This window comes from Anopheles bellator, chromosome 1 (assembly GCF_943735745.2).
Source record: "Anopheles bellator chromosome 1, idAnoBellAS_SP24_06.2, whole genome shotgun sequence".
NCBI classification, from domain to species: Eukaryota; Metazoa; Arthropoda; class Insecta; order Diptera; family Culicidae; genus Anopheles; species Anopheles bellator.
The window spans coordinates 55,230,866-55,258,230 of record NC_071285.1 but is presented as its reverse complement, the minus strand read 5'-3'; the positions used below and the strand labels follow the sequence as shown (position 1 = coordinate 55,258,230).

Below are 27,365 nucleotides of genomic sequence, written 5' to 3'. Positions count from 1 at the left end.
GGCCCCGGCTTGTGGCACGTTGCGCACTCCGGACTTTTTGTGGTTCAGCTGCAGCCGGCCGGGTTTTTCTCAGGATCACTGCTCGCCGGACCGGAAAACCGAGTGCACCCGGACAGGTTTCGATGAAATGGATTCGCGATGCTGCCTCGAAGACACTGCCTTCGCCGAGTGGGCCAATTTTTCTTCAACTTCAACTGCGAAAATGGTTATGATAATCCTCGCCTGGCTCGCCGTGCCATTAACAGGCAACATTTTCTCACCCGCAAAGTACGATAATTGTTTCCAGCCAGCTAGCGGCGAGTAAAAAAACGAGGAAACAAATTACAACAAACGCCGCGAAGGCCGCAGAGGCTCAGAGGGTGCTAAAACAGGAAGATGGTAGTTGCATAGCCGGACCCCACCGGTCGGGTGTGTCTTTGTTGGAACACTCGCGGTCTGCGCGTTATCCTGCCCGACGGCGCTACCGAAACGGAGCCCGGACTCGCGTGTACATCGTAACACAAAACAAGGACCGGAACATCCACCCCATATGCAGGGCCCGGGGAGCTCCGTCCGCGACCGCAAAGCTTTTATTTTCCTGCAACCTTTTGCCGGTTCCTTTTTTTTGCCCTCCCTTATCCCTTGCGGAAAATTCGCGGATTTGCGGACCATTCTCACATGTGTGCGGTTTCTCATGTTCCCGCTCTCTCTCTCTCTCTCTCTCGACCTGGAAACTAAATTAATTACTACCGGAGTTAAAATGCAGCTGGTGCCTCGTCCTCGTTCGGTTCGGTGTAAAGCTTTGGTGCAACTTTAGCAGAAAGATTTTTTGTTTACGGACGCGAGTTTGGTGGCTTGGAGTTTACAGCGGTTTTTTTTGCGGCTACCACCACCGCGGACAGGATTCGCGCTCCACGGGAAGCGCCTCTCGAGACATAATGAAATGTGAAGAAGGTGCTTGAGATGCGACAATAAATCATAACGATACAGAACTCGCTCTCACCTGGAGGAGAAGAAACTGTTTTAAAGCCGCCCGGTTTCGAGAGCCGGAGGTTAACCATCAACGCGGTTCAACATCAATCCGGCTGTCAGCTTGGCCCGTGAACGTGATGCTGACCTGTATTATTAGATTAGAGTGAGCTTAGGGCCAACACAAGCGCTACAAGAAAATATTAAAAACTCGCAGTCCAGGCGTGTAAGTCATCACCTGCGGCACCGTTAGCTGGGCAGGTCCAAATCCCTTGCCGTGCTTTCCGGAGAGAAGCAATAAACTCGGCCAGGATGTTTGGGGCCGGATGTATTTGGAGCGTTTTGAGAATGTGCTCCGCACACAGAACGCGCTCACCGGACGTCACGTGCGTCGTCCGCCATTCCGGGGGCTTCCACCATTCGGTATCAGATGCCGGGGCTTAGCACTCCATCCGTCGGGCGCTTGTTGTACTTCGGAGTGTTTTAATTTTACTGCCGGCTCGGCTCGATTGCTGCCCGAAGCGATTTTCGAGTAGATCGACCGATTGGCCCCCCCGTTTTTTTATGGGCACCGCCCCGAGTGACACGTGACACGAAATCGCACAAAAAAGCGTGTTGACGTCATTATGCTGGCGAAATCAGATCGGGGCGCGTGGAAAATGGGGCCCCATTCGGAGGGAAATGAAGTGAAGAAAAGGCACCGGGCGGCACCGAGGCCATCGAGGCCATCCGGTCACACTGATCGGGAAGAAAAGCCGGCCGTTGTCACAATGCTGGCTCACAGCATCCTCGAGCCCCGTGAATGGGCCACGGCCTGGATGATGTGCTTTTCGTCGCCAGCGCCTTGGCAGATGAGTCGACACAAAGTCCTGAAGTCCTTCCAGCGCAGGACGAAAAACGTGCGGCCGGAGGGCAGTGGATTAGCTAAACGAGGGACCAACCGATCGACCGACCGAGCAGATAAGCCATAAATGATATGTGAACGATTAACATTTATGAGGTTCACTGGCGCACGCAGAAAGGTCCATCGACGGCCCGAAACCGGGATAATCGAATCGAGGGGCAGAGAAGACGGCCGCTGACGGGCGATGTGTGTTACGCAAACAAACTGTCATCCCCTGTCTGCCTCTCTCTCTCCCTCACTCTCTCTGTTTCGTGATGGCCCGGAGGGGGGTTCCGGGACCGGACTGACATTCGATTTCCGGTTCAATGATTTGTAGCACGATTGGCTCTCGGCCGGCCAGTTTTTCGCCTTCCCTACTCAACCTTTCACTCACTCTCTCTCTCTCTCTCGCTGGCTCTCTCCCTGACCGATAGCATATCAGCTCACGCGTCACCACCCACATTGGCCACGAGGCCCCCCGGCCCCCCGCATTAATGCTTACGATCTCGCCTTCTTTTTTGGGGTCTCCGGACCTTTCGACACCTCACCGCGGGCATTATAGTTTTATGCTTTTTTCGTGACGGATTTGCAACACACGGCGGCGGCGGCGGCGGCGTGTGTTAATGGTGGCCTTCTGGCGCTTAAAATCCGTGCGCCCACCGCCGGAAGATGGATTATGTCCGAGAATGGGTTCGGCACCCAGTTTGTTGTGTGTGCCGGCGAGCGGCGCGATTAAAGCGAATTTATTGCGATGGTTCGTCATTATTTATCGTTTAATATGAAAATATGCTCTCGCCGCGTGTGCCGCAAGTTGATGATTTGTATGCGTGTGGCCATTGTAACGACCACCGTGGCCGGGAATGCAGTCGGAAGAAAGGAAAGCGAAGCCAACTCGTGTCTAATCGCATCGGATTGGATTGGAAATTTCATGCACCGCTGATTGCATGTTTTCGCACTCGACCGCACGGTGCGATGCATTAGACGGCCCGCCGGTCCAATCAATTAAAAATGGCTAAATTTACAAAATCCCAACATCGCCGACAGCCGACGGCCCGGCGCGGGTTGGTCGTAAATAACAAAAGTAATGAAATAAAATTTTATGAAAATATAAATCGCCCCACTGCCCTTCCCTCCCCGAAGCCACGGCCACGGTTTATGCTGACTAAGCAGTGGATTCTGAAAGCGACAAGCGAAAAAAGAAGAGCCCAACGCAATGCAACACGACGCGCTTCAAAACCATTCCGCGGGCGGGTTTACCCGGACGGAACGGGGATTTAATTTAATTTTGAGAAATTAAATATTTTGCACCCATTTGTCGCTCCATTGCACGGCCCAACTATATTCCGGTCCCATCAGCCCCCCCCCTCCCTGGAATGCATGCGTGCCGATGGGCGCCCACCACCGCGAACTAGTTTGCGCGCCACGCACTGGCGCCAACGATGCGGCCGCGCGCGGTGGCCGCAGCAGCATAAACATGCTGCTGCCCTCGGCCCCCGCCGAGCCGTGTCATCGCCGGTGCAATTCGCCGCGGTTCCGCCGCGTAATATGCGTACACACGTTTGCGTGATAATTTTCACGCGCCCTTTCCGCGAAGGCGCGCTCCCGCAAAGCGTGGCACTAATGCAGCGTGGCGCGCGTTTTCAATCCATTTGCGTGTGGCCACAATTTTTACACTTCCTAAATGGTTAACCGTAGAGGATCCGGTTAATGCGCGCGCTCGCTCGCTCTCTCGGCGCTGGCGCTGGGACTCGGCAATCGTGGGGAAGCCGTTAAAAAACGCCACACACCGATCCGCTGGGTGGCGATATAAATTTAATTTATTTGCCAGTGCGCTGTCGCGTATGAATGAAATATATCGCGCGATTAGCGGCGAGCAATTGCTGTGAAATATTTCATCGACTATGGTGAGCCGCGCTGGGTTTGCATCGCCTGCTAGGAATGCACCGCCAAGATAAAGAGGAGTGACTTTAAGGGTCTGCCGGTTCAGGTTCAAAGTAAAAAAAAGTATTTTAAGCGGTTTAGTAACTAATGACTAAACTTCACAATATTCAGAATAAAGCCCAAACAGCTCGATTAAATATTTCTTACTAAAAAAATAGAGTACACTAAAACTATTCAAGTAATTTATCAATACTTTAGATGATCAGTTGAGGTATTGAATCATGTTTTAAATAAATTGTCTAATATAATTTTTTATGTAAAATAAAACATTATTTTAAAATAAGCACGAGCATTGAGACTAACAAAACGTCGTTTGTGATGGAAAATGCATCAAACTTCTCTTTCTTTCTTATCAACAAGCAAGCATAGTATTTACCGAATAATAATCAATAAACTCTAGAATAGAAACTTTCTGACAAGAGAACGCTACTATTTGCGATTGCCTTGCCCAAGGATCGTATGTTGAATGCGTTAACGTTTTATTTAAAGCATGATTCCAACTCTTTAAAGTTTACTTGAAGGACAACACAGAATTTTTATGCATCGTTCAAAATGGTCACCGAGCCATCAGAATCTTCAGTCACCTATTCGCCACGCAAGAAAAGTAACCAATTAGTGTCTGGAAAATGGAAAGAAAGGCATTCTTCATGAGCATTTTCAATAGTCCTGTACGTAATGGGCGCCCTTTTCAAGCAGACGGTCGCTCGCAGTCACGGCCACTGATCAAATGTTGCGGTTTTGCATGTTTCGAAAAGCGGCCACTCCCGATGGGATGTCACCAATGGAGACCAGGAACCGGTCCGGGCCCCGATCTCTGTGATTGACGGTTGCACTAATAGGAATTGGCGGTTTGCGAACCGTATCACCGGCGCGAAGATTCGGTTTTTGAAAACCGGAGACAGAGATGCACCACCCGTGGCGCGGGGCCCGAGGCGTAGTGCGTGACGAGGGACCGGGAAAAATCGACCCACCGCACTCTGGCTGCCTGCCAGTTGTTTAGGCAACAATCTCTTTGCCAGCCAATTGTTCAAAAATCAAACTTTACATCCAGCGTCGGCAACCAGGCGAAGGGCGCCGATTTATGCTGTGGCTACCCGCCGCGGTAAGGGTCTCTTATAAATTGGCATTTCAGCACACGTCGTGCGGTTGGGAAGCAGAGAATTTGGCGTTCCGATCGTTATGATCGACCTCCCGCCGGGGGCCGCGGGGCCTCTAAGCTGAGCATCGGAAGCATAAATAAGAGGAACCTCGGTCGGATGGAGATGAATGGGGTTGGCCGCCTCACGATATCCGACAACCCGAAGCGGGCGCCGAGACGGAACGGAGAAAGGAATTAAAATTCCGAACGTGAAGCATCCTATTTACGGTGCACGACGGGTGAAGTGCGGTCGGCGAGCTCACTGGGGTCCGAATTGAATGGAACACCTTGAGAATAACTTTCATATTCATTCGAACCCGGCATCCCGGAACCGTGATACCGGCAGGTGAGAGTGGGCAGTACAATTAAAAGGAAAATTGGATTAATTTCCTCTTCCGCAGCGCTGTACCAGACAGTTCCAGACACAAACTCCTCCCGCAGTTCCGGAACCCCGAGGAACCGGCCCTGTTTGCATGTTTGCTGACTGGGGCTGGGACCAAACTTCACCCGAAAAGCGCGAGCGTGGCGGTGTTCGGTATGTTTTACGCCATTTATTGTTATCGAAACTACTATTCCCCGGCCAGCGTGGCGTGGTGCCGAATGGAAAACCCGTTGTTGCGGGAATCGCAACCGGAAGGCATCACCATCACCACAACAACAGCAGCAGCCGGTAGCGAGCGGGCCACAAGAAAGCCCGGCCACCGGGCTTCCGATAATTCGCAATAAAGTTTCCGCCGCCGAAACGTGGAACTAATTAAATCAAATTAAATAAAACCAACTTTGCGGTTAGGCCACACTGGGATGAGGAGGAAGCCTCGCCGAGGCACAGAGGTAATGGTGGCACACTTGGGCATGATGAGCCACGAATTAGGGATCGCACCAGTAAGACGCCTCCCGGGCGCCCATCAAAGCCGTCGGCCCATGTGAAATCATATTAATTTAATTGCATTAGTGAGAGCCCGTTGTTGCGAGTTCTTTTGCCCTCCGAAAGAACGTCGGCTCGAACATATCAAATTAATCGTTATTAAATTCCCCAGCTGCCGGGTGGTGCCGTGTTGTTTAATTTAAATTACAAAAATTGAACCACTATCGGATCATCCTTTAAAGGGCGGGATTCAGTTCGGTCCAGTTGGGTTCGATTGTGTGAAGTTTTCGAATCCTCCCCACGGTCCGTGTTTTAATCTCCGTCGATTCCTAATGCTCGGGGACCGGACGAAAAATCAAAATTGATTGCCATCGGCTCTCGCCTTCGATCGCAGCTGCGGAAAAGTGTATATTTCATTAGTTGTGTACAATCTTTCGCTTTCGGGTCCCAATCGGGTCCACTGAAGCCCAGCCGGCCAACAGTGTATCAGTAAAGCTGATCAGCTTTTAATTCCCGTCCACCACGGTTCCGGACGGGCCAACGTTTCCGATCGCTGTTCCAACCATAATTCCCAATAATCCAATAAAACCGTTATGAAATCTTATCAGCTTCGGTGGCCATCTTTTTGTTGAGGACCGGCCCCCTTTATTGGCCCTCGCAAGGAACGCTAGCGGAAGATATCCGGTTTTCTTCGGCCATTCTTCAACCGGCCCAGCACAGGTGAAGTCCAGCTCAGCGCGGTGGCCGAATGATGGCCATCGCCGGCCAGGTGCATGGACCGAGGACTTTCATTCTGGCCCTAGTTTTTTTCCTCTGACCTTTAAACTAAAGCTTCACGTCGAAAAAAATAACGTGAGAGCTTCCGGTGGCGTCCAGCAGCTGTAGAGCCGGGAAGAAGTACAAAATGGAAGGAGAAAGAAGTCGCAGCCGTCATCTTGCTCGAACTTTCCCAGCCATGGATTGTTTCCGTATCAGCGAATTCGCCAGGAACAAAGCAAAAACCACTCATCGCCGAGGCCGATTGTTTTCCCCCGGCCGGCACGGCACTGCACTGAGGAACTTTTTTTCTTTGCCTCCTGTAGCCACCCGTGGCCAACATCAGCGAAGATGGGAACATAATCCGGGTTAAATGTGGTAATGGGTTTCCGAGCCCTGAGCCGCGCAACGTAGCGCAGGAAGCGAAGCCGCGGAAGCAGAGAAAGAATTCCGGGTCATGCGCATAATTACGCGGGACACAAAATTGAAACTCTTGAAATGCATTGGGTACATCGTTGGGTTCGTACGTGCCGCACGAGACACAGTTGGACAAGCAGCTGGGAAGCAGCGCAGCGATCGGTTGAGGGCTAATCGGAAATCGATAGAGATGCGCCAGCTACGCAGCACCGGAGGAGCTGGACGAAGATGTGGGCTCCAAGTATATCAACCGTTTGTTTGATCCCTAAGGGCGCCCCGGCCACGATAACGAACAACGCAAACAAACAACTTCGTTTTTGCAACTTCAAATGTGTACCGAGCGAGGGAAAAACTTTGTCCAGCTCCGTCAACTCAATCATCAGTGTACCGACCGGTCCACATGTCGGCACAGGATGAGGTGAGGCCGTGTGGTTTGTATAGCAATTTGCATGCTGTGACGCTTGGAATATCATAACAATATCGACCGGAGTCCGAAGAAGAAACCGAACGTCCGGACCCTGAGCAGCAGAGCAGCAAAATTGTCTATTTAATTATTTTTCTTTGCCCCATTTCCATCCCCAACGTCACGCGCGACCGGCTATGCCCTAATTTGGCACCGGAAAAACCCGGAATGGAGATCGGAAAAATCTTATCCCGAGCCGGTTGGGCTTGATTCAATTTTCCATTTATGATGATGATCTCCTAAGCGACGGGACTGGGCTGGCTGGGTAGCGGATTGGAGGCGATTAGGCGATAAGCAGGGCCCCCCGGGAGGTCGGTATCGTTGGCCTCCGGGCACAATTGTTGCTCGGGAAAAATCCACAATTGTCTCCGGTACGACCCGGCAAGCGAAAAGCTAGAGGTTAATTGAGTCATTAGTAAATGGGAATTAGCCAGGCCCAGTTGCTGCTCCACGGGGTTCCACTCTGTCATAAGCAGCTTTGCTTTTGTAGCTCGGGTGTTCGAGGTGCTGTTGCACCAGGCGGCAGGCGGCAGGAGACCCACTGGAATCGCAGGAAACGATCTCAGCGTTGCAGCGTTCAATTATCGCAATGATATCATGTGCATGTAGTGAAATATTTTCATCCCGACTGGGGTGCCGGATCTTAATCGGATTGTGCGCCGGAAATGAGCTGTAGCGTCGGTTGGGTTTGCGAGTCGTCGGGACCAATTTGGTGTCTGGCGCAAAGAGCGCATAAAGACCGATGCCCCCTTGGCTTTGAATTAGTTCCAACGCATTTCCTTCATTTGTTCGGGTTGTATCTGAGTGGATCTTCGCCTCAGTTTCTAAGAGTTGCAGTGTTGCTGGAATCGTGCAATATATCTAGAAGAAGGCTTGGCTTGAGGGTTACTTTGTTCTAGAATTTACGGTTCCCTGTAAAACATCAAAAAATTTTTGGTAGAGAATGACAGACAGACAGACAGACAGATGGAGAATGGAGACGCTTCTGCAATTGCAAATACCTTTTTCAACAGTTAACGGTTGTTAATCACCCCAATTAACTGCAATTATGTGCTGTAATGAGAGGACGATTAAAATATCGATCAAACTCATAACTAAACAGCAATTGTAATTTCAAAGTTAAATGATTGAAGTCCGTATGGATTCTCTCAGAACAGAGAGACTTTTAAAGCTTATTTTGTATCAACAACCATTCGAAAATTTACTGTATTTTTGTTTCAAATTTAACACTTTAGATCATTTATAATTGACTATTGAGAAACTGCTAATGAAGCAACAAATACACAAGAGCTGCGCTTGTTAGTGCTCTAGATCAGATACTGACCTCCTGCTGTGAATAATCTAACAATTGCTTCGATAAGAACTTACTAGGGCCTCTTCATGATGAAATACGATCCGACACATTTCCATACGCCAAACATGAATTCTTAGAATATTTTTGTTTTTCATACATTGATCAAATTTCCTAAATTGTGGGAGCAGACCAAACATAATAAGACGTTAGTATACACATCAGCCGGTTGCACCAAAATTTCCAACATCGCCCTGTCCTCGTGGAAACCCAAAACCCACCGACACCCACCCAAACGGTCCAGCGGACCCCGCACGAAACCGATGGCCCCGACCTGTAATTGATTCATTCCTTCACTTTCTTTAATTACAGAAAGACTCGATGCTGCTGGATCCAACCGGTGCCGACATTCGTAACTGTGTGTCCCGTGGCAAAAGTGAGGTAAGTCCGTACATTCCACCGCCGCCGACGACCTGACGGGAGCCAGGAGCCAATCTGCGACCAGCGGTGGTCCTGCGGTCCTAAATCCCGCCCAGCTCCCGGGGAAAATTTCGCCCAAAATACCATTCCGCGCCAGAGCCAGACCGAGCGGTGAATGTCGAAAATGTCACAAAAGTATCACCGACCGCTGTGGCCACCGCCACCGCCGCCGTGGAAATGCATTTTCCAACCATAAAATTGCATCACGTTCCGCCGGGACCGGTCTCGTTCGCGTAATGCCAGGCGGCCCCCGGGTTCCCCTTTCCCCGGGTGGCTAGGGGCTTTTTCGTGAACTTTCGCCCGACCGTCCGAAGATGTACGTCCGATATGGAAGCACGTTTCGATAAAATACACCCCGTTCGGTGGGAGCGAATTCCAGTCCGGGGCTTTTGCCCCGCACCGTACCTTTGAGCGAACCGTACCCCTTGAGTAGCCTCCGTAGCTGGACCCAAAAAAGGGCACGAATCGGCTTGCCGTGTTTTATTTTTTGGAGCCAGTTGGAGCTCCTCTGTTTATGACAATATTTTACCGAGCAACGAGATCCGTTCGGATGGGGACAATCCATCGCCCGGGTCTGACGACGACGACGGTGGCATGTCATCGAACCACAGAGCCATCTACCACCGTGCTACCGGAGGTTTAATGTGTTTTGCATTTTATATCGACATCAAAACGCTGATGGCATCTGCCGGCCACACCGGTTGGCGCTTTTTTCTTCCCTCCGAAGCGGGGTGATTTGGGCGCAATAAAAGCGATTCATCCCGGACCTGGAGAGCTCTTTGTGGGCCTCCCCACGAGAGCCTCAACAATTGCTGCCCCGTGTGTCCCGTGTGGTGACTTCCTCGGAACGGGTGTTTTATGTAAAAAGGACCCCAAATCGCTTGAGAGCGATTCGAACAGCATTCGAATTCATCACGGGGTTTAATTTTGTGGCCACACACCCCACACAAACTCTCTGTACGTGTGCAGTAAAGGTACCCCAACGCAACGGGGGTACCAACATTTTAATACCTCGTGCGTGTGCGCACGTGCCTGCCGCCGACATCCGGAGGATCGGACCTCTTTAAAACCCGATTCGGACCCGATGACGTATGCGAATCGTTACATCGTTGCCACAGCACACCGACAAAGCACCGGTGTGTGCTTACCGGGGGGTTTGCCGAGACATTTGTCCGCACTTTCGACCGCCCGGAATCGTTTGCCCCCGGTCTCCCCGAAGTCGAAATTATTCACGTTTTATTTTAAATGCATCACGTACCGTACGCTGCAACTGTTGCGGTGCCTGCCGTAGGCTGGTCGTGTCGTACGGGGCACATGGTTTTAGACTCCGGGAGTGGAACCCATTAAACGGAACGAGTCTTCGAGGGAGGGCACAGCAGAGCTTTCGAGGTACGGATGTGTTGCAATGCTCCCGTGGGCACGTTGTCACTTTGTCGGGCGCCGTCAACGTGCCATGTGCGCGAAATGATGTTTGAAAATGATAGTTCGTTAGGCTGTCGGGAGAAATCCCGAAGGACGACGACGGACGACAAACAAATAGATCGATAGATTGTTCTGATGCGATCCTTGCGACGGAGTGCCGATGGAATCGGTATTAAGCTCAGCTTCAAATCAATCTTCGAACCCCGAACGGATCCGATCAGAATTTATGTCGAAGTCCTTTTTCGGTCCGTTTACTCTTAGGTTTGCAACAAATGTGGCCACCAAGTGGCATGTGCGCCTGGCTTTTATTACACTTCGACAGCAAAGCGATCCAAACAGCGTACCCCGTTCGGGGGCATGCAGATGGAAAATCGGTGCATTATTTCCACCTTTTACGGCGCACCGGTCGTTAGTGTCATAAAACGTTGCGATTGCCCGAGAAACCGAAAGGATCCTGCTGACCGATCGATTATGTATTTCGATTACCAGTGGGCCGGTAGGGTCATTGTTTAAAGAAAAAATCTCATTGTTACACACTGCCGACCACACGGAGCTGGGTTTTATGATGAGCATAAAACTTTGGCCCAAGGGAAGCATAAAAATTAGCTCGCCTTCCACGTCAATCCGCGCGCACTCCGGAAGGACGATTAAGGAACCTTCCATCTTGAGTGCTGCGCGGCCGAGTGCTTGCGCAAAACGTGCACAAAACACAAACCTGTCGATTTCCGGGCTGTGTTTTGTGCCCAGGACGAATCGTGGCCCCGTCGATGCTTATCTCGGGGTGTCCCGGGAACGCGAAAAAGGGCAGTCACGTGGACCGCAGCGCATACGTGTGCACACACCCTTGGCGAACACCTCAAGCGCGGCCGCGAAAAGAGGCCCAACTCCGCGTGGCCGCATGGGCGAGCACCGGGCACCTGGCGCCCCCATCGGGTGCGCGCGACATAAAAGCGCCACGGCATCTTGATTTTTGTGGCTTTCCTTTTATTTCCCATTATGCCGGGGGCCGCGGGCCACCAAACAACCTTTCAAGTCCCCCCCGGGCCGGGCCCCGACCGGCTGGCTGACGAATCTTTTGATGCATCCTTTTTTGTGGTGTTTTTTGAAGTGTTTGAAGAACCGTGGCGAGGCTTTCATTCGTGGGCCCCTTCGAAAGAATGAACCCGGAGCGACCCGGAGTGTAATTATATTAAAAATTAATTACATGGAAATTAAACTGAAATGAGAGTCCATGCGGGAAGGATGATACTCTAGGGCCAACCCCTCTCGAGGGCCACGCCGCGCCAAGACGCTGAGGATCGCGTACGCGCCTTCATCCCGCAAATTGGCCGCCCGGCCCCCTGTCACCGATACGTTACGCCCTGGCCTGGCCTGATCTTAAAAGCGTTACCGCGCGTTTGTGCGCGTTTAATCACCGCCAGCAGGATTCGGCTCGAGCGGTAGCTCGAGGACCGGCAGGGACGCAGAAGAAAGAAAGAAAGCAGCATAGCCACAGAAAGAAAAAACAACTATGCGAGTGACCGATTGCGAACCACGGCCGGCCGGGTGTTGCCTCGTGGCGCCATCAAGTGCATCGCAGCCGGCGCCAGAAGAGTGCATGCAATTGCATCCGCCTGGCAGGGCATTCGTGCCCCCGGAGGGAGCACACCGGGGTCTCGGAGGAACTGGAGTGCCTTATAATGGTGGTAAGAGCGTTTCTCTTCTGCGGCCAGGTTTCGAGGGCACTTCAGCCGAACATTCGCCGGGCCGCCGTTTTTGTGGCGATGTCCTGTGAGACAATTTATGGTGAACTTAACTGACTTGGCCTCGGCTAAGTCGGGGTTTTAGGTATATCGACGGGGAAGCAAATGGGACGGGCAATGCCCTTCCGGGAAGAAGTGAGAGGTATATGTGGCCGGGCCAGCTTAGAAGTTTGGCAAAGATTAAGGCAAAATAGGCTAGTAAGAGTAAAAAATAGGTTTGTTTTAAATAAATGTTGACTCGGTTTTATAAATAATTGCCAAGTGATAGCACCGAATGGATCGCTTGATAAGCGATCGGATCATCGGAAACATTTATCCGAAAGAACTCATATCACTTTGCTGCTATCCTCAAATTTATGTTTTCTTCGATCCCGTGCAACGAAAAGCCAGTAATAGCGGAACCACTACGGAACCACTTGAAAATGAAACCATCCCGGAGAGCCGTTGATATTTACATGGTGCAATTTGAACAGTGGCTGGTGGTGATTACTAATAACGGGGCCAGTAATTTCGTGGCCAGTTGTTTGCCTAATCAGCACTCTCCTCCGGAATCGGCAGAAAACATGGCCACGCTTATCGTGTGCCGGGCTGCCGGGCACACTCGGCGGCCTGCCGGCCGGCCGGCCGTTTTCTCAGGAAATTGATTTGACATTCAGACTAACTGGCGGCTGGCTGTTCCGTTTCCGTGTCCACTCCGGCAACCAGACGTGTTTTCCGTGTTGGCCATGGGTTGCAATTTGTTCGGAATGCCGTTTATTTTTTCTTATGGTCATGGCAATTCCGCTTTGGCAAACGATTTCAATAAATTATACGGCACAGGGCGATTAAAATCGACCACATTTGTGTTTGATATTCCCTCGTATGGGCCGTGCAGGGACAGGAATTGTTTTGCTGACCCACAAATCAGAGCCATTCCACGGAGCTGCAATTATTGACGTGTGGACGTTGTAATTGTGGCCGCCCCACACTTCAAAGCCGCCTTCCCGGGGGCGAGAACGGGTTGCGTGATTGCGATCGGACCACTCCACGAATCATATATTTATGCCGGCTGACGCTTTCTTTTCCACCGTTTCTCTTCAGATGTTTGACTGCAAAAACCACATCCGTGTGATTCAACCGATGGACAACGGGACGAGGCTCTACGTTTGTGGCACGAACGCACACAGCCCGAAGGATGTAGTGATTTTCGTAAGTATTCCCCGGCAAAGGAAGAATGGAGACCTCCCCAAACCAACGTCTTTAATTCCAACGCGCTGGAAGCTCCCGATTCCATGGACACCACGAAACCCGTTTTTTGGTTGCCCATTTTGGTAGTAAAACTATTTGCTCTCCCTTCAAACAAATCGACCAACTATCACTCGGCTGCTCCACGGCCCAAAAGCGAGGACACTGCTGGTGCGCCGTCGCGTCCGAAAATCAATTACGTGATAATTCAAGCCGAAAGCGTCGAGATAAGAGACACCCCAAGGACTCCCACCGGCCCAAGACGACTCACCGCTTGGTTTCATCGCTTTCTCCTTCGGAAGGTTCGGAAAATCGCTCGTCACGTCTTGCAGGGAGCTCCGTGGCCACCGGAGCGTTTTCGCGGAATTTTCAACCAGAATCAGCTCCTGTGAAGCTGCGCTGTTCTTTTTTTGGAGGTTCATTTTCTCACCATTGTCACCATATCTTCGGCTTCGGCCGAAGATGACAAGAAACGGAAATTACAGCCGGACCGGAAAAGAAACAATGCGCCGAGCGAAATTGAACAAAGTGTCACCTGGGAGTCCGCGTTCGGTGGCCGTCCGCCGCTTCCAGGGACGACCGTGCCGTCAGGGACGCGGCCTTTGTTCGGGTTGATTGCGAGAAGAGGACCGCTTTCGATTCGGAGAACATTAATTTGTCGCCGCACGCGAATTGCACAGCCTGCTGCGGCCAGTGTGCCAAATGTCAGATTTGCTTGGGGAGTTGCAGCGTGTACTTTGATGCTGATGATTCTTGGTTTGTTTCTTGTTGCCCCGTCCGAACAGCGAAACTTAACTCATCTGCCACGGTCCGAGTACGTGCCCGGCGTGGGGCTCGGTGTGGCCAAGTGTCCCTACGATCCGATAGACAACTCGACCGCCATCTACGTCCACGAGGGCAACCCCGGAGGTCTGCCCGCCCTGGTAAGCCCCGACCGCAGGCAGGCACATTTATTTGATAATCACTTCCCAACTCTTTCCCCCCCCTGGCAGTACTCGGGCACCAACGCCGAGTTCACGAAGGCGGACACGGTCATATTCCGGGCGGATCTGTACGAGATGGCGTCCGGGAAGAAGATGTACAACTTCAAGCGTACGCTCAAGTACGACTCCAAGTGGCTGGACAGTGAGTATAATTTATGGTACTTAATTTTCTCTCCCGCCGTTGGGTCCTTTCGGTCGGCGGGACCACCGATGTAAGCTCGCGCGCGAGTTGTTTTGGAACCAGCCGTGCCCCCAGCGTAGCCCAGCGGTGCACTCACCGGATGGCCGGATGGCAATTTATCAATTTCCAAACATACGCACTTGCGACCCGGGCTCCAGTGGGCCTTTCCACAAAAACCACAATCGTACCTACCGGAAGCCGACGATTGCAATCCACGCTGCGTTCCGCTCGAGCGGAGCCGGTCCAGAAGCCGGAGCTTATTGAAGGGATAATTAACTGTCGACGCCGAGATGTTGACGCTTTCGGTTCGGTTGGTCGTCCCGTGCACCGGAAGCATCTCTCGGCGGTCTTGGTGGTGGGCAAATAATCCAAAAACCGCAAGCCAGCGACCGGGGTCCGTCGGACATTGCGGGCGCCTTAGCAAACAGCATCACCTAATTGGAGGGATCCGGGTTGATCTTAATCCGTTACCGGGCGATTTGAAGCGTCACAGCTGGTACGTGGCATTGGCGTGACTTATGGCGACAGACGAATGAACAGAGAGCTCCCAAATGGGGACGCCATTTGTTCTCGGTGCAGCTATCGGAGGTTCGATTCGGAGCCTTTATTGGAGAATTACGCTCTGAGCGGAACGTTTCATTTATTTTCTTGTATGAAAAGGAAAACTCAGAATTATACACTTCTCCTGGAGAATTAAACTGTAACAGACAATAGCTGACCCTTCCAGCTAGGGGTCTGATAAAGCGATGTCCATGGCTAACTCCTTTCGATGTCCCCGATCCACGCAGAGCCCAACTTTGTCGGCTCGTTCGACATCGGCGAGCACGTGTACTTCTTCTTCCGCGAAATCGCCGTCGAGTACATCAACTGCGGCAAGGCGGTCTACTCGCGGGTGGCGCGCGTCTGCAAGAAGGACACCGGCGGCAAGAACATCCTGAACCAGAACTGGGCCACCTACCTGAAGGCGCGCCTGAACTGCAGCATCTCGGGCGAGTTTCCGTTCTACTTCAACGAGATCCAGGACGTGTACCAGATGGCGCACGATAAGACCAAGTTCTACGCCACGTTCACCACCAGCACCAACGGGCTGGTCGGGTCAGCGGTCTGCAGCTTCAGTCTGGGCGAAATGCACGCCGCCTTCAATGGTAAGAATGCCCGCCTAGTGCAAGTGAGTCATAAATCATCCATCATTGGTTTTCCGCAGGCAAATTCAAGGAGCAGGCCACATCGAACTCGGCCTGGCTGCCGGTGATGAGCTCCAAGATTCCGGAACCGCGACCGGGGACGTGCGTCGACGATACGACCACCCTGCCCGACTCGGTGCTCAACTTTATCCGCTCGCACCCGCTGATGGACCGGGCGGTCGGGCACGATTACGGCAATCCGGTCTTCTACAAGCGCGACCTGATCCTCACGCGGCTCGTGGTGGACAAGTGAGTTCCCGCAGCGAATCGCAATCACAATCCTCCGGAATCATTCGACTTTTACTCATCCTCCTTCCAGAATCAGCATCGACATCCTGAACCAGGAGTACCTGGTGTACTATCTGGCCACCAGCGAGGGCCGCGTCTACAAGGTGGTGCAGTACTTTCAGGAGGGCCAGTCACGCTCGAAGCTGCTGGACATCTTCGACGTGGCCCCGAACGAGCCGATCCAGGTGATGCGACTCAGCCGGCGTTACCGGTCCCTCTACATCGGCACCGATTCGCGCATCAAGCAGATCGACCTGGTGATGTGCAACCGGCGCTACGACAGCTGCTACCGGTGCGTCCAGGACCCGTACTGTGGCTGGGACCGCGACAGTGCCAGCTGCCGCCCGTACCAGCTCGGACTCCTACAGGTGCGCTCCTAGCTCCCGTTAATCGGCCCAAGGATTGATTCCATTAGGGTCACCTCGGCCACATCGACACACATATATTTATTAGTCGATCGATTTCAAATTTTATTGCCCCGAGGGTTTGATGTCATGATTAGAATAATTACTCCCCACGGGGGCTTGATTGGACCCACCAAGCCGGGGGAATGAAATTGATTTTTGGAAGCAGGTCCTAGGGCGCTGCGTTGCGTGTTGTGTGGCCACCGAGCCTTAATTGAAACTCCTCGATTTTTGTAGGACGTGGCCAACCGAACGTCGGACATTTGCGACACGAACGTGATGCGTAAGAAAATCATCGTCACCTTCGGGCAGAGCGTCCACCTCGGGTGCTTCGCGCGCGTCCCGGAGATCCTGAAGTACCAGCCGGTGACCTGGTACCACCACTCGAAGGAGCGGGGCCGCTACGAGGTACGGTACACCGTCACCAAGCACATCGAAACGTCCGAGGGTGGCCTGGTGGTGATTGCCATCAACGAGTCGGACGGCGGTCGGTACGATTGCTACCTCGGTGGCTCGCTGCTCTGCAGCTTCAGCCTCGTCGTCGATGCCCACCGGTAGGTGCCAATCGGGGGAACGTCAACGCAACGTGGCGCACCTAATCTGCTTCCCTCCCGTTTCAGGTGTACGGCACCGAGCAAAGGGAACGACTACCAGAAAATCTACTCCGACTGGTGCCACGAGTTCGAGCGCTACAAGTCGGCCCTCAAGCGCTGGGAGGCGAAACATACGGTAGGTTACACAGCGCACGACTTGAACTCGCACTTACTTCCGGCCGGGTCTCTTTACAGCAATGCTCGACGGACCCGAAGGATAACGAGCTGGACCTCTACCAGGGCAACGTCTGATGAGATGAGGTTCGTGAGGGTTATCCCGTGTAGAGCCCGAGCATTAACTCCACGTTTCACTTTTCAGGATCACAAACACACTTTAGGAACACAACAATAGAAGTTCGGCCCAGGCCTCCGGTGGCCGTGAAATTTTAACAACAACAACAAAGTCTGTGATAAGCGAAGAAAATCCTATGACAATGCACAAAACACACAAAGCAGCAGGAGCGAGACCCCACAGAGAAGCTATAAAACACGCAGAGAGAGAGAGAGAGGGAGAGAGAGAGAGAGTTTGGGACCCGTGTCCCCGTGAGATGAGAGCGGCGGTGTAAAGTAGGACACTATAGCGTAGCGAAGCAACAGACGTAATGTAAAACAATAGAACAATCACCTTCGAGTAGAGAGAAGCCGACCGCCGGCTGCCGGTGGTAGTTATAGTAAAATAGAAACGTAGAACCCGGAGAGGGACCATCCGCGGTCCGGAACAGCAAGAACGTGCCACACGCGCAGTGTTGGTGAGCGTCGATAGCATCCCACTTATAAATAGGTGAGTGTGATCAGTGATGACTTCCGGATGGGCCTCTAACTTTCGCTCCTTTCGGTTTTAGCTCCCCACGGAAAGAGAAACATCGAATCACAATCACGCCTCGGGCCAACGGTTAAGCGAAAGAAGTAAGTCATCGAAAAAACATCGCCACACAAAAAACATCGCCCCGCTAATATACTTTTCCGTTTTAGGCGGTGTAAGGTATCGAGTTGATGGCTTCTGCGGACACACCCGCGCGTGCGTGCTGCGTGTCCCTGCTCAGTGTCCCCGCACCAACACACACACAAACACACCCAGCGCAGCCCCAGCGAGAGCTTACAGTCTATATATATATATATATAAATTCAACTTTCTTAGCGATGCTCCCCAACGACAGCAGCTCCTCAGCGACCACACACTCAACCCCCGTAGAAAGCGAGAGAGAGAGATAGAAAAGGAGAACGAGAGAGAGAGAGACGCCTTTTTAACGAAACGAAACACAAACTAACCGAAAGACGATCGATCGAAACAAAAATTTCGCAAAATCTGTGATACTTTAGTGTTTAAGTGGCTCAACGGAATCGGCGATGCGTCCGGGATTGGGCGCCGGGCGCGATTGCACAGGCGGTCAGATAGGAAGGTAGGCTCGGCCCGAGAGAGGAAAGATACACTTAGATACGAAAGTCGGTAGACGGTTCTGGTGGCGCACTTCTGTTCGGTGGATTTTACGGTTTTCTTTTTTATGTCACAAACTCGACGACTTTTAAGAGCCCGAGGCGCGCGCTCGAGGCGAGCATCAGATCAGCGTGTGTACTAAACATTAATTACAATAAAGATAAATGATAGAGATTGAAGTACGTCGGAGTGGCAATTGGATTTGGGCGGCGCTACCGAAACAGGGCGCCGACACTCTGCAGCGGAGGGTTATCTCGGGCTAGGTTTATTGGTTGTTTGTCCCGTTGCGCGCCGAGCTTTCAGAGATAGCGGCTGGCCGCGCCGGTAGCCCATAAATCACAACTCCACGTCCAGAGGACAAGTCACCTCAAGCTATGGGCACCACCGGGGGTCATGCAGGTGACACAGGTGCGGCACCAAGCGTGTCATCCTCCGCCGGATCAATCGCTCAATTGGGCCTCTTTCTCCTTCACGAGGGCCACCATCTCTTTCTCCGTCTCCAGCCCTGGTTGCTCATCCGGGGCGTCATCGAAGATCTTAAAGTTCTTCGAGTGGTACCACGTTCCCACGTCGAAGCACGTCCCGATGATGACGAACACGGCCGCCGTGTAGTTCATCGAGGTGCGCAGCGCTTCCCCGTCGTAGAGCCAACAGTTACCGCTCTTGGCGCAGGTCCGACCCCACAGAACGCACGTCCGGTCGATGATCGCCCCGAAGATGATCGGGGCCGGCAGAAACGAGAACAGTGTATTGATGGCCATCGAGAAGCCCATCGAGATGGCCTTATCGCGTGGTTCCACGCACCTAGGGGGGCCAAAAGGACCAAAGGAGTCATCTTTCTCGAATCGAAAACCGAATCCGGTGTTACCTTAGGCCGATCAGAAAGTTGGCGGCCGACTCGGTGCCACCGATGAACTTGTTGAGGCAGACCGCGATCAGGAAGAAGTAGAACGGTGTCGAGCAATCCACCGGGCAGCTGCCACCGATCGCGGACCCGAAGTCTCCGGGCTGAGGTCCCACGATGCACGTGCAGTTGGCGAACATCTGCAACGGGATCGCAACGGATTAGATACTCAGATCGAAAACTCAGACCTTCGGGGACCTTCGGTACCAGTTTTCCGTTCGGGTCCTTAAACTGCTCCAGGCATCCGGCGTGACACGGCGACAGGTACGTCTGGCCATCGTTCCCACAGATCGGTGCGTACTTCACAAAGTCACAGTTGCAGCCGGCGCTGCAGGTCGCATCCTGTGAACTGCAATCGGAAGCACAGGCTTAGTAAGAAGAAGAAAAGAGTAAGAAAGGGTCCTCACTTGGCCACTATGTCGGCGTTGTTCAGTGCGGAACACCCGAACCACGCGTAGGACACGATCGCGCCCGCCGACAGGATGCTGGTGACGATGTTCCAGCCGGCCAGCTGCCGTGAGGTGGGCCGCACCTTCTGAATGACCCAACCGGCGATCAGAATGCCGAGGGCGGAGAACACCAGCGACACCGACCCGGTGACCATGCTGCAATGGGACACGCTCAGACCTCACAATTCTGGATCCCACCAACCCCGAGGGACTCACTTTGCCTGCGCCGGCGTCAGCCTGTACTGGATCTCGATGTACTTGGCCTGGAACAGGAAGAACGGCATGTAGCCGAAGAAGTAGAAGATGCTGGCCGCATTGTTGAACACGTAGGCCGGGTTCGTGACGAGCCGCCGCACGGTGACCAGCATATCGCGGAACGAGGCGTCCCGTTCCTCGTCTTCCGGTTCCGTCACCCCTGTTCCGGTTGCCTCGCTCGTTCGGCTTGCCTGCCGCGACAACGAGATACGCTCGGCGGCCCTTGGCAGAACCTTCGGGAAGCTCGCTGTTAAGAGACGCGGGTTAGTGTCAAGTCATCGTGTCTCCGGATGTTTTACGATCGACGTTATCTTCCGGCCACGTCACGTTTGCTCACCGAAAATGGGAGAGATGAAGAGAAGGACCGAGCCGAGCACGAGCCAGCCCAGCCACCAGGCACCGATCCAGCGCGGATCGCTCGTCCCGTAGCCCGGGTTGACGCCGATGTGCACGAAGTATTTCAGCGAGAACGAGGCCAACGAAAAGCCCACCAGTGGGCCCAGGCGCCGTCCGAACGCGGCCAAACTCGTCAGGACCGGTACCTTGTCCTTGCGCACGTTATCGTCCAGGTACGTAACGCCGAGCGTGAAGTAGAGTGACGTGCCGATGCCGGACAGGAAACTCCCGAGGAAGAGCACCATCTGCGGCCGGATATTTCCGGTGTCCAGCGAGCAGTCCGGTGGCAGGCGCTCGGTGCGGCACAAGTTATCGGGTCCTTTCGTCACCGTTTCAGTCCAGTTGCCGGCCGCAGCCTCGAATTCCTCACGGTTCGGTGCGAACAGGAAGTGAGGCAGCGCGTTGACGAAGCACGAAAGGGCCATGCTGACGATGCCCATCGCGATCCACAGTGGTTTCCGTCGGTTCGACGCATAGTACGACAGGAAGAGGGAAGCGAGCACGAACGAGAGATCCGACCCGGCCGTGATGACACCGACCGCTTGCGACGAGATCTGGATGCTCTTCTCCACCGTGGTCAGCGTGCCGTAGAAGTACGAGGTGGTCGAGTTGAGGATGCAACCGATCAGTCCAAACAGCAGCACGTACAGCTTCTTGCTGGCCAACCGTTGCCAGAAGCGTCCCCGGCACACCCAGAACCCACACTGCACATCGCGCTCACTGTACGCGGAAACGCTTCGATCGAAGGCGATCTTCTTCGGGCCGCTCCGATCGCCCGCCTCGTTCAATCCGTTCGCCAGACTTCCGTTCATTTTCGGCTGACTGCCCAACGTCAACTGCCGTCGATCGGTGATCGTGTTGCCTGCGGTAGGTGGCGTGGCCACTCGCTTATCACCTGCGCGGTTTATGGCGCAACCGAGATACGGTGCAAAATACGGCACGATACGGCCGCGTCCTTGACCAGCGCCCAGGTGCGGGCGATGACATTCTCACTTTAGTTCGCGTCCATTTGTGGCGATCAACAGGTTCTCAGCGGCTGACCGGCGTAATTCGATTGCTATAATCCATAATCCATAATTGATAATCAGTGTTTGGGCGAATTGAAATGGATCCCTCAATTGGCTCATCATCGCAAGTTGTGAGAGAACCACAAATGAACCATTTCTAATCACTCGCTCTATCTCTCTCGCGTGGCCATTCCATTCGGATCCTGGCACGCGATTCACATGCGTCGGAACGTGCGAGTCATAAATCGGTCCAGCCGACGACGTGACGCCGTATCCCGTGTTGATTAAGCTATTTCTGCTGAGTTGGAATGACCGTGCCGGAATCAGTCGGCGTGCGGGATGCTGAAAGATTATCTGAGCTGGAAAAAGGCAATAAAAAAGATTTCTGGCAGTCCTCCAAAAAGGCGCATTCGAATCCAGCGTAATAAGCGAAAAGTTGAAATACAAAAGTTGATCACTTTGTCATTAATTATTCCAACTTTTAACGGAAAAGGACCTTTCGGGAAGCTTTCAATTCGACTTTCATCACTAGCGCCACCTACGTGTCGTTGGTGAAACGCTCTCAACTACTGTGACACGTACGCAACTGTCATCGATGGCCGCAGCTTAGCAAAGACACACTGAGTGGCTGCGTGCTGACTTGTTCTCATCTTTGATTTTTCTTTGACAAAGGTTTGAAGAGGAAGGAAAGTAATGGAACATTTTTATGCTTTTTAGTTTTGTTACGGAATGTTTTGTTTTCTTACGTTAGAGTTTAGAATTTAATTTATTTAGTGAAAATTTAAATTCACCTATTGCTTAACTTTATTACCGACAAATGAAAAAAACATCGATTGTCACAAACTGTTTCGTCGCAGAGTGTGAGAGGCTATGGGATGAAAAATCAACGTGTAACAACAATTGTATTTACAAAATAAACGGAACTAAAATTTATAAAAAAAGATCCAGCGCAAATTAAGCTTAGTAGGAACTGCTGGAGCATACACCGCCCTACGTGGGCCGATCCGCCAGGGCCTCCTCCTCCTTGTCGGCCAGCTCCAGTTCCTTTTCGTTCACTTCGTCATCGAAAATTTTCAGATCCTTCACGTAGTACCAGACACCACAGTCGAACAGTGTGCCGACCAGGACGAACGCGGCCGCAATGAAGTTGAGCAGGTACCGCAACGTGTGGCCATCGTACAGCCAACAGTTGCCCTTCCCGCTACAGGTCTTGCCCCACACGAGGCACGTTTTGTCCAGCACCAGGCCGAAGAAGATCGGGCTCGGGATGAACGACATCAGGCTGAGCACCATCATGCCGAAGCCCATCGACACGGCCTTATCCCGCTCGTCGACGCACCGGACCGAAACGAGGAAGTTACTGGCCCGCCCGGTGGCGCCCGAGAACTTCAGGAAGCACATCACTATCAGAAACGTAACGAACTCGCGGTAACAGTCGAGCGGACACGGCCCCGCGATGGCCGACCCGCCTCCACCGTACACCGGCGACGACTGAGAGAGAGAGGGAGATCGAGAGAGATTAGTCACCGTGAAAGGGTCGCCCGGGGGTCGCCCGGGGGGTCGCCCGGGGGTCGCCTCTTACCCCGGCGGTCCACGTCGTACGGTTCCCGTCGATCAGCAGCTGGGTGTAGAGCGGGCTGGTGTAGTTGGCCACCGACGTGATGCACGAGCACTCGCCGTAGATCTGGCGGAATGGAAGGGAACGGGCCGATAAGATAGGTTTGTCCCGGCGGATGATCCGAACCATCGTAAGGGCCATCGCAGCCGACTGATAGCCGACTGCAGCGCGGGCCGAAGAGTCGTTGGCCGATTACGCAGCCCACGGCCCCGGCCCAATGTCACTTACTTTCAGCTCGCCGTGTTGCGCCTGGAGCCGGCAGCCCGCGTGGCAGGCCGAGATGTACGTGTTTCCGTCCTCACCGCAAACCGGCGAGTACCGGACGTAATCGCACTGACAAGCCGAATTGCACGTCGGTGTTGGGTTTCCACTGAAACGAAGGGAACCATGATCGAAAGGGGGGGGATCGGGCACAAGCGGGGCCAGCACACTCACATCGACGAGTCGACCATGTTCACGATGACCGAATCTTCGCTGGCCGCGCAGCCGAGGAAGGCGTACGCGATCATGCCCGCGACGGACAGGATTCCGACCAGCACGTTCCACGCGGCCATGTAGCGGGCCCGGGGCTTGAAGCGCGAGATTACCAGCCCGGACAGGAGCACACCGACGGCGGAGAAGACGAGCGCCACGGTCCCGGTCACCAGACTGGAGGTCGAGGCCGATTGCTTGTACTGCGTCTCGATGTACTTGGGCGTGAAGATCCAGTACGGCATGTAGCCGAAGAAGTAGAACACCGAGGCGATGTTGTTCAGCATCAGGATCTTGTTGCGCAGGAGCCGCTTGAAGGTCTTCAGCATGTCCTTGAACGAGGCCGGCAGCTCGTCTTCGCGCCTCTCGGCCTCGCTCACCTTCATGCCGAGCTTCTGCTTCTCGACCGCCACCCGCTTCCGGATGGCGGCCCTCGGGAGCTGTTTCGGGAACATGGCCATGAAGACGGCGAAGAACGAGAGCACGAGCCCGAGGACGAGCCAGCCTATCCACCAGGCGCCGAGCCAGCGCGGGTCCGTGTTGCTGATGGTCGGCGTCATCGAGGGCGAAATGTACAGCTTCAGGAAGTAGGACGCCAGGGCGTACCCGATCGCGGGCCCCAGCATGCGCAGGAAGTACGACACGCTGACCAGGGCCGGGGTCTTCGACTTCTTGATGTTGTCGTCCATGTACGACACCCCGAGCGTGTAGAAGAGCGAGGTACCGATACCGGAGATAAACTGGGCCACAAACAGGACCAACTGCGGGGCCAGGTTGCCTTCCTCCTTCTCGCACTCGACGCCACGACTCCCTGAACAAATCGGCCGGTGAAGGTTAGCCTCCAGGTTTCTGTGAGATCCCGCGACCCCGCGGAACTTACCATCGGTCCGGCAGAGGGTCTTAGCTTTCTGGGCCTCGAGCACCTCGAAGGTCTGGTTGGCATCGTAGGTCGCACCGTACTCGGTGGTCAGCGAGAGGGCCGCCTCGCCCGGCCCGTACAGCAGATGCGGTAGGGCTGTCAGCAAGCAGAAGATCGTGGTCAGCAGCAGCCCCAAGGCGATCCAGCGCGGCCGGTGACCCTTGCCGGCGTAGTAGCTCAGGATCGCCGACAGCAGCAGCGCACTGATGTCGTTCCCGACGGAGATGATTCCCGTGTTCTTGCTGGGGATCTTGTACCGCTTCTCCAGCGTCGTGATGATGCCGTTGAAGTAAGCGAAACTGGCCGAAAAGATGCAACCCGCCACGCCGTACATGAACACGTACACCTTCTTGTTGGCGAACCTTTCGATGGAGAGACAGAGCAGACAGAGAGAGAGAGAGAGTCCGTTTGAGTAAAGCCGAGTGATCGACTGGCTGGACGACCAGGTCAATCACCTCTGCAGGAGGGGCCCCCGGAAAATCCAGAAGCCACAGGTCGTGTCCTTTGTCAGGGCCATATCGCGGTACAGGTCCTCCAGGTCCTCTGGCAGCATTTTCGCCATCTCCGGACTCTCTCCCGTAGCCTCGGCCTCCTTGGCACTCTTCTTCGCCTCCACGCTCGCCACACGGTACCCGTTGGCCTCGGGCACGGGCTCCGCCAGGTCGGGCGTACTGGCCTTTCTCGGTTGCTCGGTCATCAGCTCCTCCTCCCCGGCAGCAGCATCACCGATCGGTGCCATTTTTCGAGACTCTCACCTCCTGCTGGGGTTTATGGGACAGAAAAACTCGGGCGCGTTTGCCGAACTCACATCACCACGGTCACGGGTCACACTATCCACCAGCGCCCTACGAAGACACCCAGAGGGAGGACACAGAGGGATCGAGGAGTAGGAGAAGAAGTAGGAATGGATTAAGTCGAACCGTCGGGATTCGGGTCCAAGTGAGTCCAACCGCGCGAGTAAGAGTTCGCCTCCGGCCACGATCGACACCGGACTGATCTTCCGGACAGTGGCCGGCGGCCCCCGAAGGCAGTCACTCCACGCAGGCGGCACGGGTTCCGTGGACGTCAGACGCAAATAGCAGCCCGGGTCCCCCGGAGTTGATATATGGATGATAAGGGCCATCTCGGACAGTCCCGGCCCGCCAGCAGCTGATAATGGGAGGATGCGTTTGAACAGAGATTAACCCGGTGGCACACCGAGCGCTGGCGTGGAGTGGATTAAACGTGATATACGGGCCGAGTGACGACCCGAGATGCGAACCCAAACAAACCCTCCCAGCCAGTCTGTTTCTGCAAAAATGGGAACGCCGTGGCTTGTCTAGGCACCGGGCCCAAGCAGGAGAAGCAATTGTTGGCCGAGGGTACGGCCGAGTAGCCGACGTTAAACCAACAACCTCGACTCTCGACTGATCTGATAAACGGCGAGTTCGTTATCTTCATCATTAGCCGGGCATCATCCGATCATCACTCTTTCGCTCTCTCTCTCTGCCGCCCGGGCGAAGGAGACATGATCAAGATCATTCGCCTCCCTGGTCACTTCGGTTCGGGTGTTGGGGTATTTCACAACTTTTCACAACCCAAAAGTGGCCAGGGCGTTGACTTGGCACGCGTTCCGTTCACTTTTATCGCACACCAGACGCTGACCTTATCACCCCACCCGGTTTTCTGGAGGATGCGACCTCACCGGGAGCACCTCTCGTTGAGCACACGGAACAGAGGAAGGTCTTCGGGCACACAACTTGGGGAAACTACCTTCACCTTCACCTTCACACGAGCTGGCGGTGTTTTAGGGGACAAACGGTCTAATCGTCTAATCGTTGACACGGTGCTCCGGATGGCCTTCCACCGCAGATCATCCACTGGCATCCACTCGGAGACTGACTGACGGGCTGGCGTCCTCGGGTCCAGATCCGCGCGTTTGTCGTAATTCAATCAGAACCAATTTAGTGCGGCGCGCACCGGTGCCGGGCCGGCGACGGATTGTCGGAAGGAGCAGTCGGAGTTAGGGCGGGGGGAGGGTTTGGGAACGCACGCGCGTGTTTCTTATCACGCAGGCTGCCCGGGGGGATAAAGGTGGGCCACAAGTGCGTGGGGTGTCTTCTTACGGAGGCCCTTTTCGGATCCTTCCGGTGGCCAAAAAGGTGGTGACAGATTGAGATTAAACGGTCATAAAGCTTAGTATAGGTGGCGAAGAAACGTTGGACAGTGTGCGTACGGTCCAAGGGAGACAGACTGTTGAGCCCTAGGTGCAGAAGTTAAGATTTATGTCTATGTTGGGATAACCTAGCGGATGGAGGTTCACTCAGGAAGTTAAACAATATCTGTCGTATATTTATTATCCCAATTAGGGAAATAAGACATCATACGTGTTGTGACTACCCTTCCTGCTCTGCTTTCATCCAGGACACACTGAACTTCCTTATTCGCGCGCATAAAATATCCATCAGACTGTTGCTACTTTCTTTTTTATTGCGCTAAACTGTTCCGTTTCAGTTCTTTGAATAATTTACTCCATCACCCGGGAGCCCCTCAATCTATTTCCGGCTAAAAACAACACTCATTCAGATATGCTACGGCCACCCTCAGATCAGTATTTATGCGCTAGCTAAACGGTTCAACGGTTCAGCTTCCAGCATCGATGCGAATCAATCGACAACACGAGGCTCAACGGTGCTATTATCGCCGCGGGACCGACCTCCGGGATAAAA

The 27,365-nt window shown here is 53.6% G+C and overlaps 3 protein-coding genes across 6 annotated transcripts in view; 1 reads left to right on the top strand and 2 right to left on the bottom strand.

Annotated features, from left to right (window-relative positions):
* LOC131215898 (semaphorin-2A-like) overlaps positions 1–17,585 on the top strand; it is a 54,650-nt gene extending 37,065 nt beyond the window's left edge. The window contains exons 4-14 of the mRNA XM_058210294.1: positions 9,075–9,143; positions 13,427–13,534; positions 14,356–14,493; positions 14,563–14,695; positions 15,523–15,879; positions 15,939–16,167; positions 16,238–16,574; positions 16,848–17,164; positions 17,231–17,339; positions 17,399–17,464; positions 17,523–17,585. Coding sequence (XP_058066277.1) covers positions 9,075–9,143; positions 13,427–13,534; positions 14,356–14,493; positions 14,563–14,695; positions 15,523–15,879; positions 15,939–16,167; positions 16,238–16,574; positions 16,848–17,164; positions 17,231–17,339; positions 17,399–17,455 — 1,854 coding nt within the window. The 3' untranslated portion in view covers positions 17,456–17,464; positions 17,523–17,585. The remainder of the gene's footprint in view (positions 1–9,074; positions 9,144–13,426; positions 13,535–14,355; positions 14,494–14,562; positions 14,696–15,522; positions 15,880–15,938; positions 16,168–16,237; positions 16,575–16,847; positions 17,165–17,230; positions 17,340–17,398; positions 17,465–17,522) is intronic.
* Positions 17,586–18,525: 940 nt separating this feature from the next.
* LOC131212342 (solute carrier organic anion transporter family member 74D-like) lies at positions 18,526–21,462 on the bottom strand. Its single transcript, XM_058206170.1, has 6 exons — positions 20,584–21,462; positions 20,208–20,493; positions 19,950–20,147; positions 19,750–19,891; positions 19,507–19,682; positions 18,526–19,442 (listed from the first exon to the last, which is right to left on the bottom strand). The coding sequence occupies exons 1-6, from the start codon at positions 21,452–21,454 to the stop codon at positions 19,079–19,081; spliced, it is 2,037 nt and encodes a 678-aa protein (XP_058062153.1). The 5' UTR covers positions 21,455–21,462; the 3' UTR covers positions 18,526–19,078.
* A 973-nt stretch (positions 21,463–22,435) lies between these two features.
* On the bottom strand, positions 22,436–26,517 carry LOC131215288 (solute carrier organic anion transporter family member 74D). Of its 4 annotated transcripts, none has more exons than XM_058209687.1 (7): positions 26,410–26,517; positions 25,113–25,502; positions 24,619–25,019; positions 23,703–24,549; positions 23,496–23,637; positions 23,232–23,333; positions 22,436–23,140 (listed from the first exon to the last, which is right to left on the bottom strand). In XM_058209687.1, exons 2-7 carry the CDS (start codon positions 25,394–25,396, stop codon positions 22,640–22,642), a joined length of 2,277 nt encoding a protein of 758 aa, XP_058065670.1. In that variant the 5' UTR covers positions 25,397–25,502; positions 26,410–26,517; the 3' UTR covers positions 22,436–22,639. The 4 variants fall into 4 exon arrangements, with proteins under 4 accessions (XP_058065670.1, XP_058065677.1, XP_058065662.1 ...); XM_058209694.1 differs by lacking the exon at positions 26,410–26,517 and adding an exon at positions 25,578–25,639; XM_058209679.1 differs by lacking the exon at positions 26,410–26,517 and having other exon boundaries at positions 25,113–25,631.
* Positions 26,518–27,365: the final 848 nt, after the last annotated feature.

Excerpts from the sequence above, each read along its gene's own strand:
- LOC131212342 (XM_058206170.1), bottom strand. The coding sequence starts at position 21,454 with ATGAACGGAAGTCTGGCGAACGGATTGAACGAGGCGGGCGATCGGAGC. Across the intron at positions 20,148-20,207 it reads CTGACGCCGGCGCAGGCAAA|CATGGTCACCGGGTCGGTGT; the intron begins GTGAGTCCCTCG and ends GTCCCATTGCAG. Across the intron at positions 19,443-19,506 it reads AACTTTCTGATCGGCCTAAG|GTGCGTGGAACCACGCGATA; the intron begins GTAACACCGGAT and ends TGGCCCCCCTAG.
- LOC131215288 (XM_058209701.1), bottom strand. The coding sequence starts at position 25,396 with ATGGCACCGATCGGTGATGCTGCTGCCGGGGAGGAGGAGCTGATGACC. Across the intron at positions 23,638-23,702 it reads AACATGGTCGACTCGTCGAT|TGGAAACCCAACACCGACGT; the intron begins GTGAGTGTGCTG and ends CCTTCGTTTCAG. Across the intron at positions 23,334-23,495 it reads CGCAACACGGCGAGCTGAAA|ATCTACGGCGAGTGCTCGTG; the intron begins GTAAGTGACATT and ends CCATTCCGCCAG.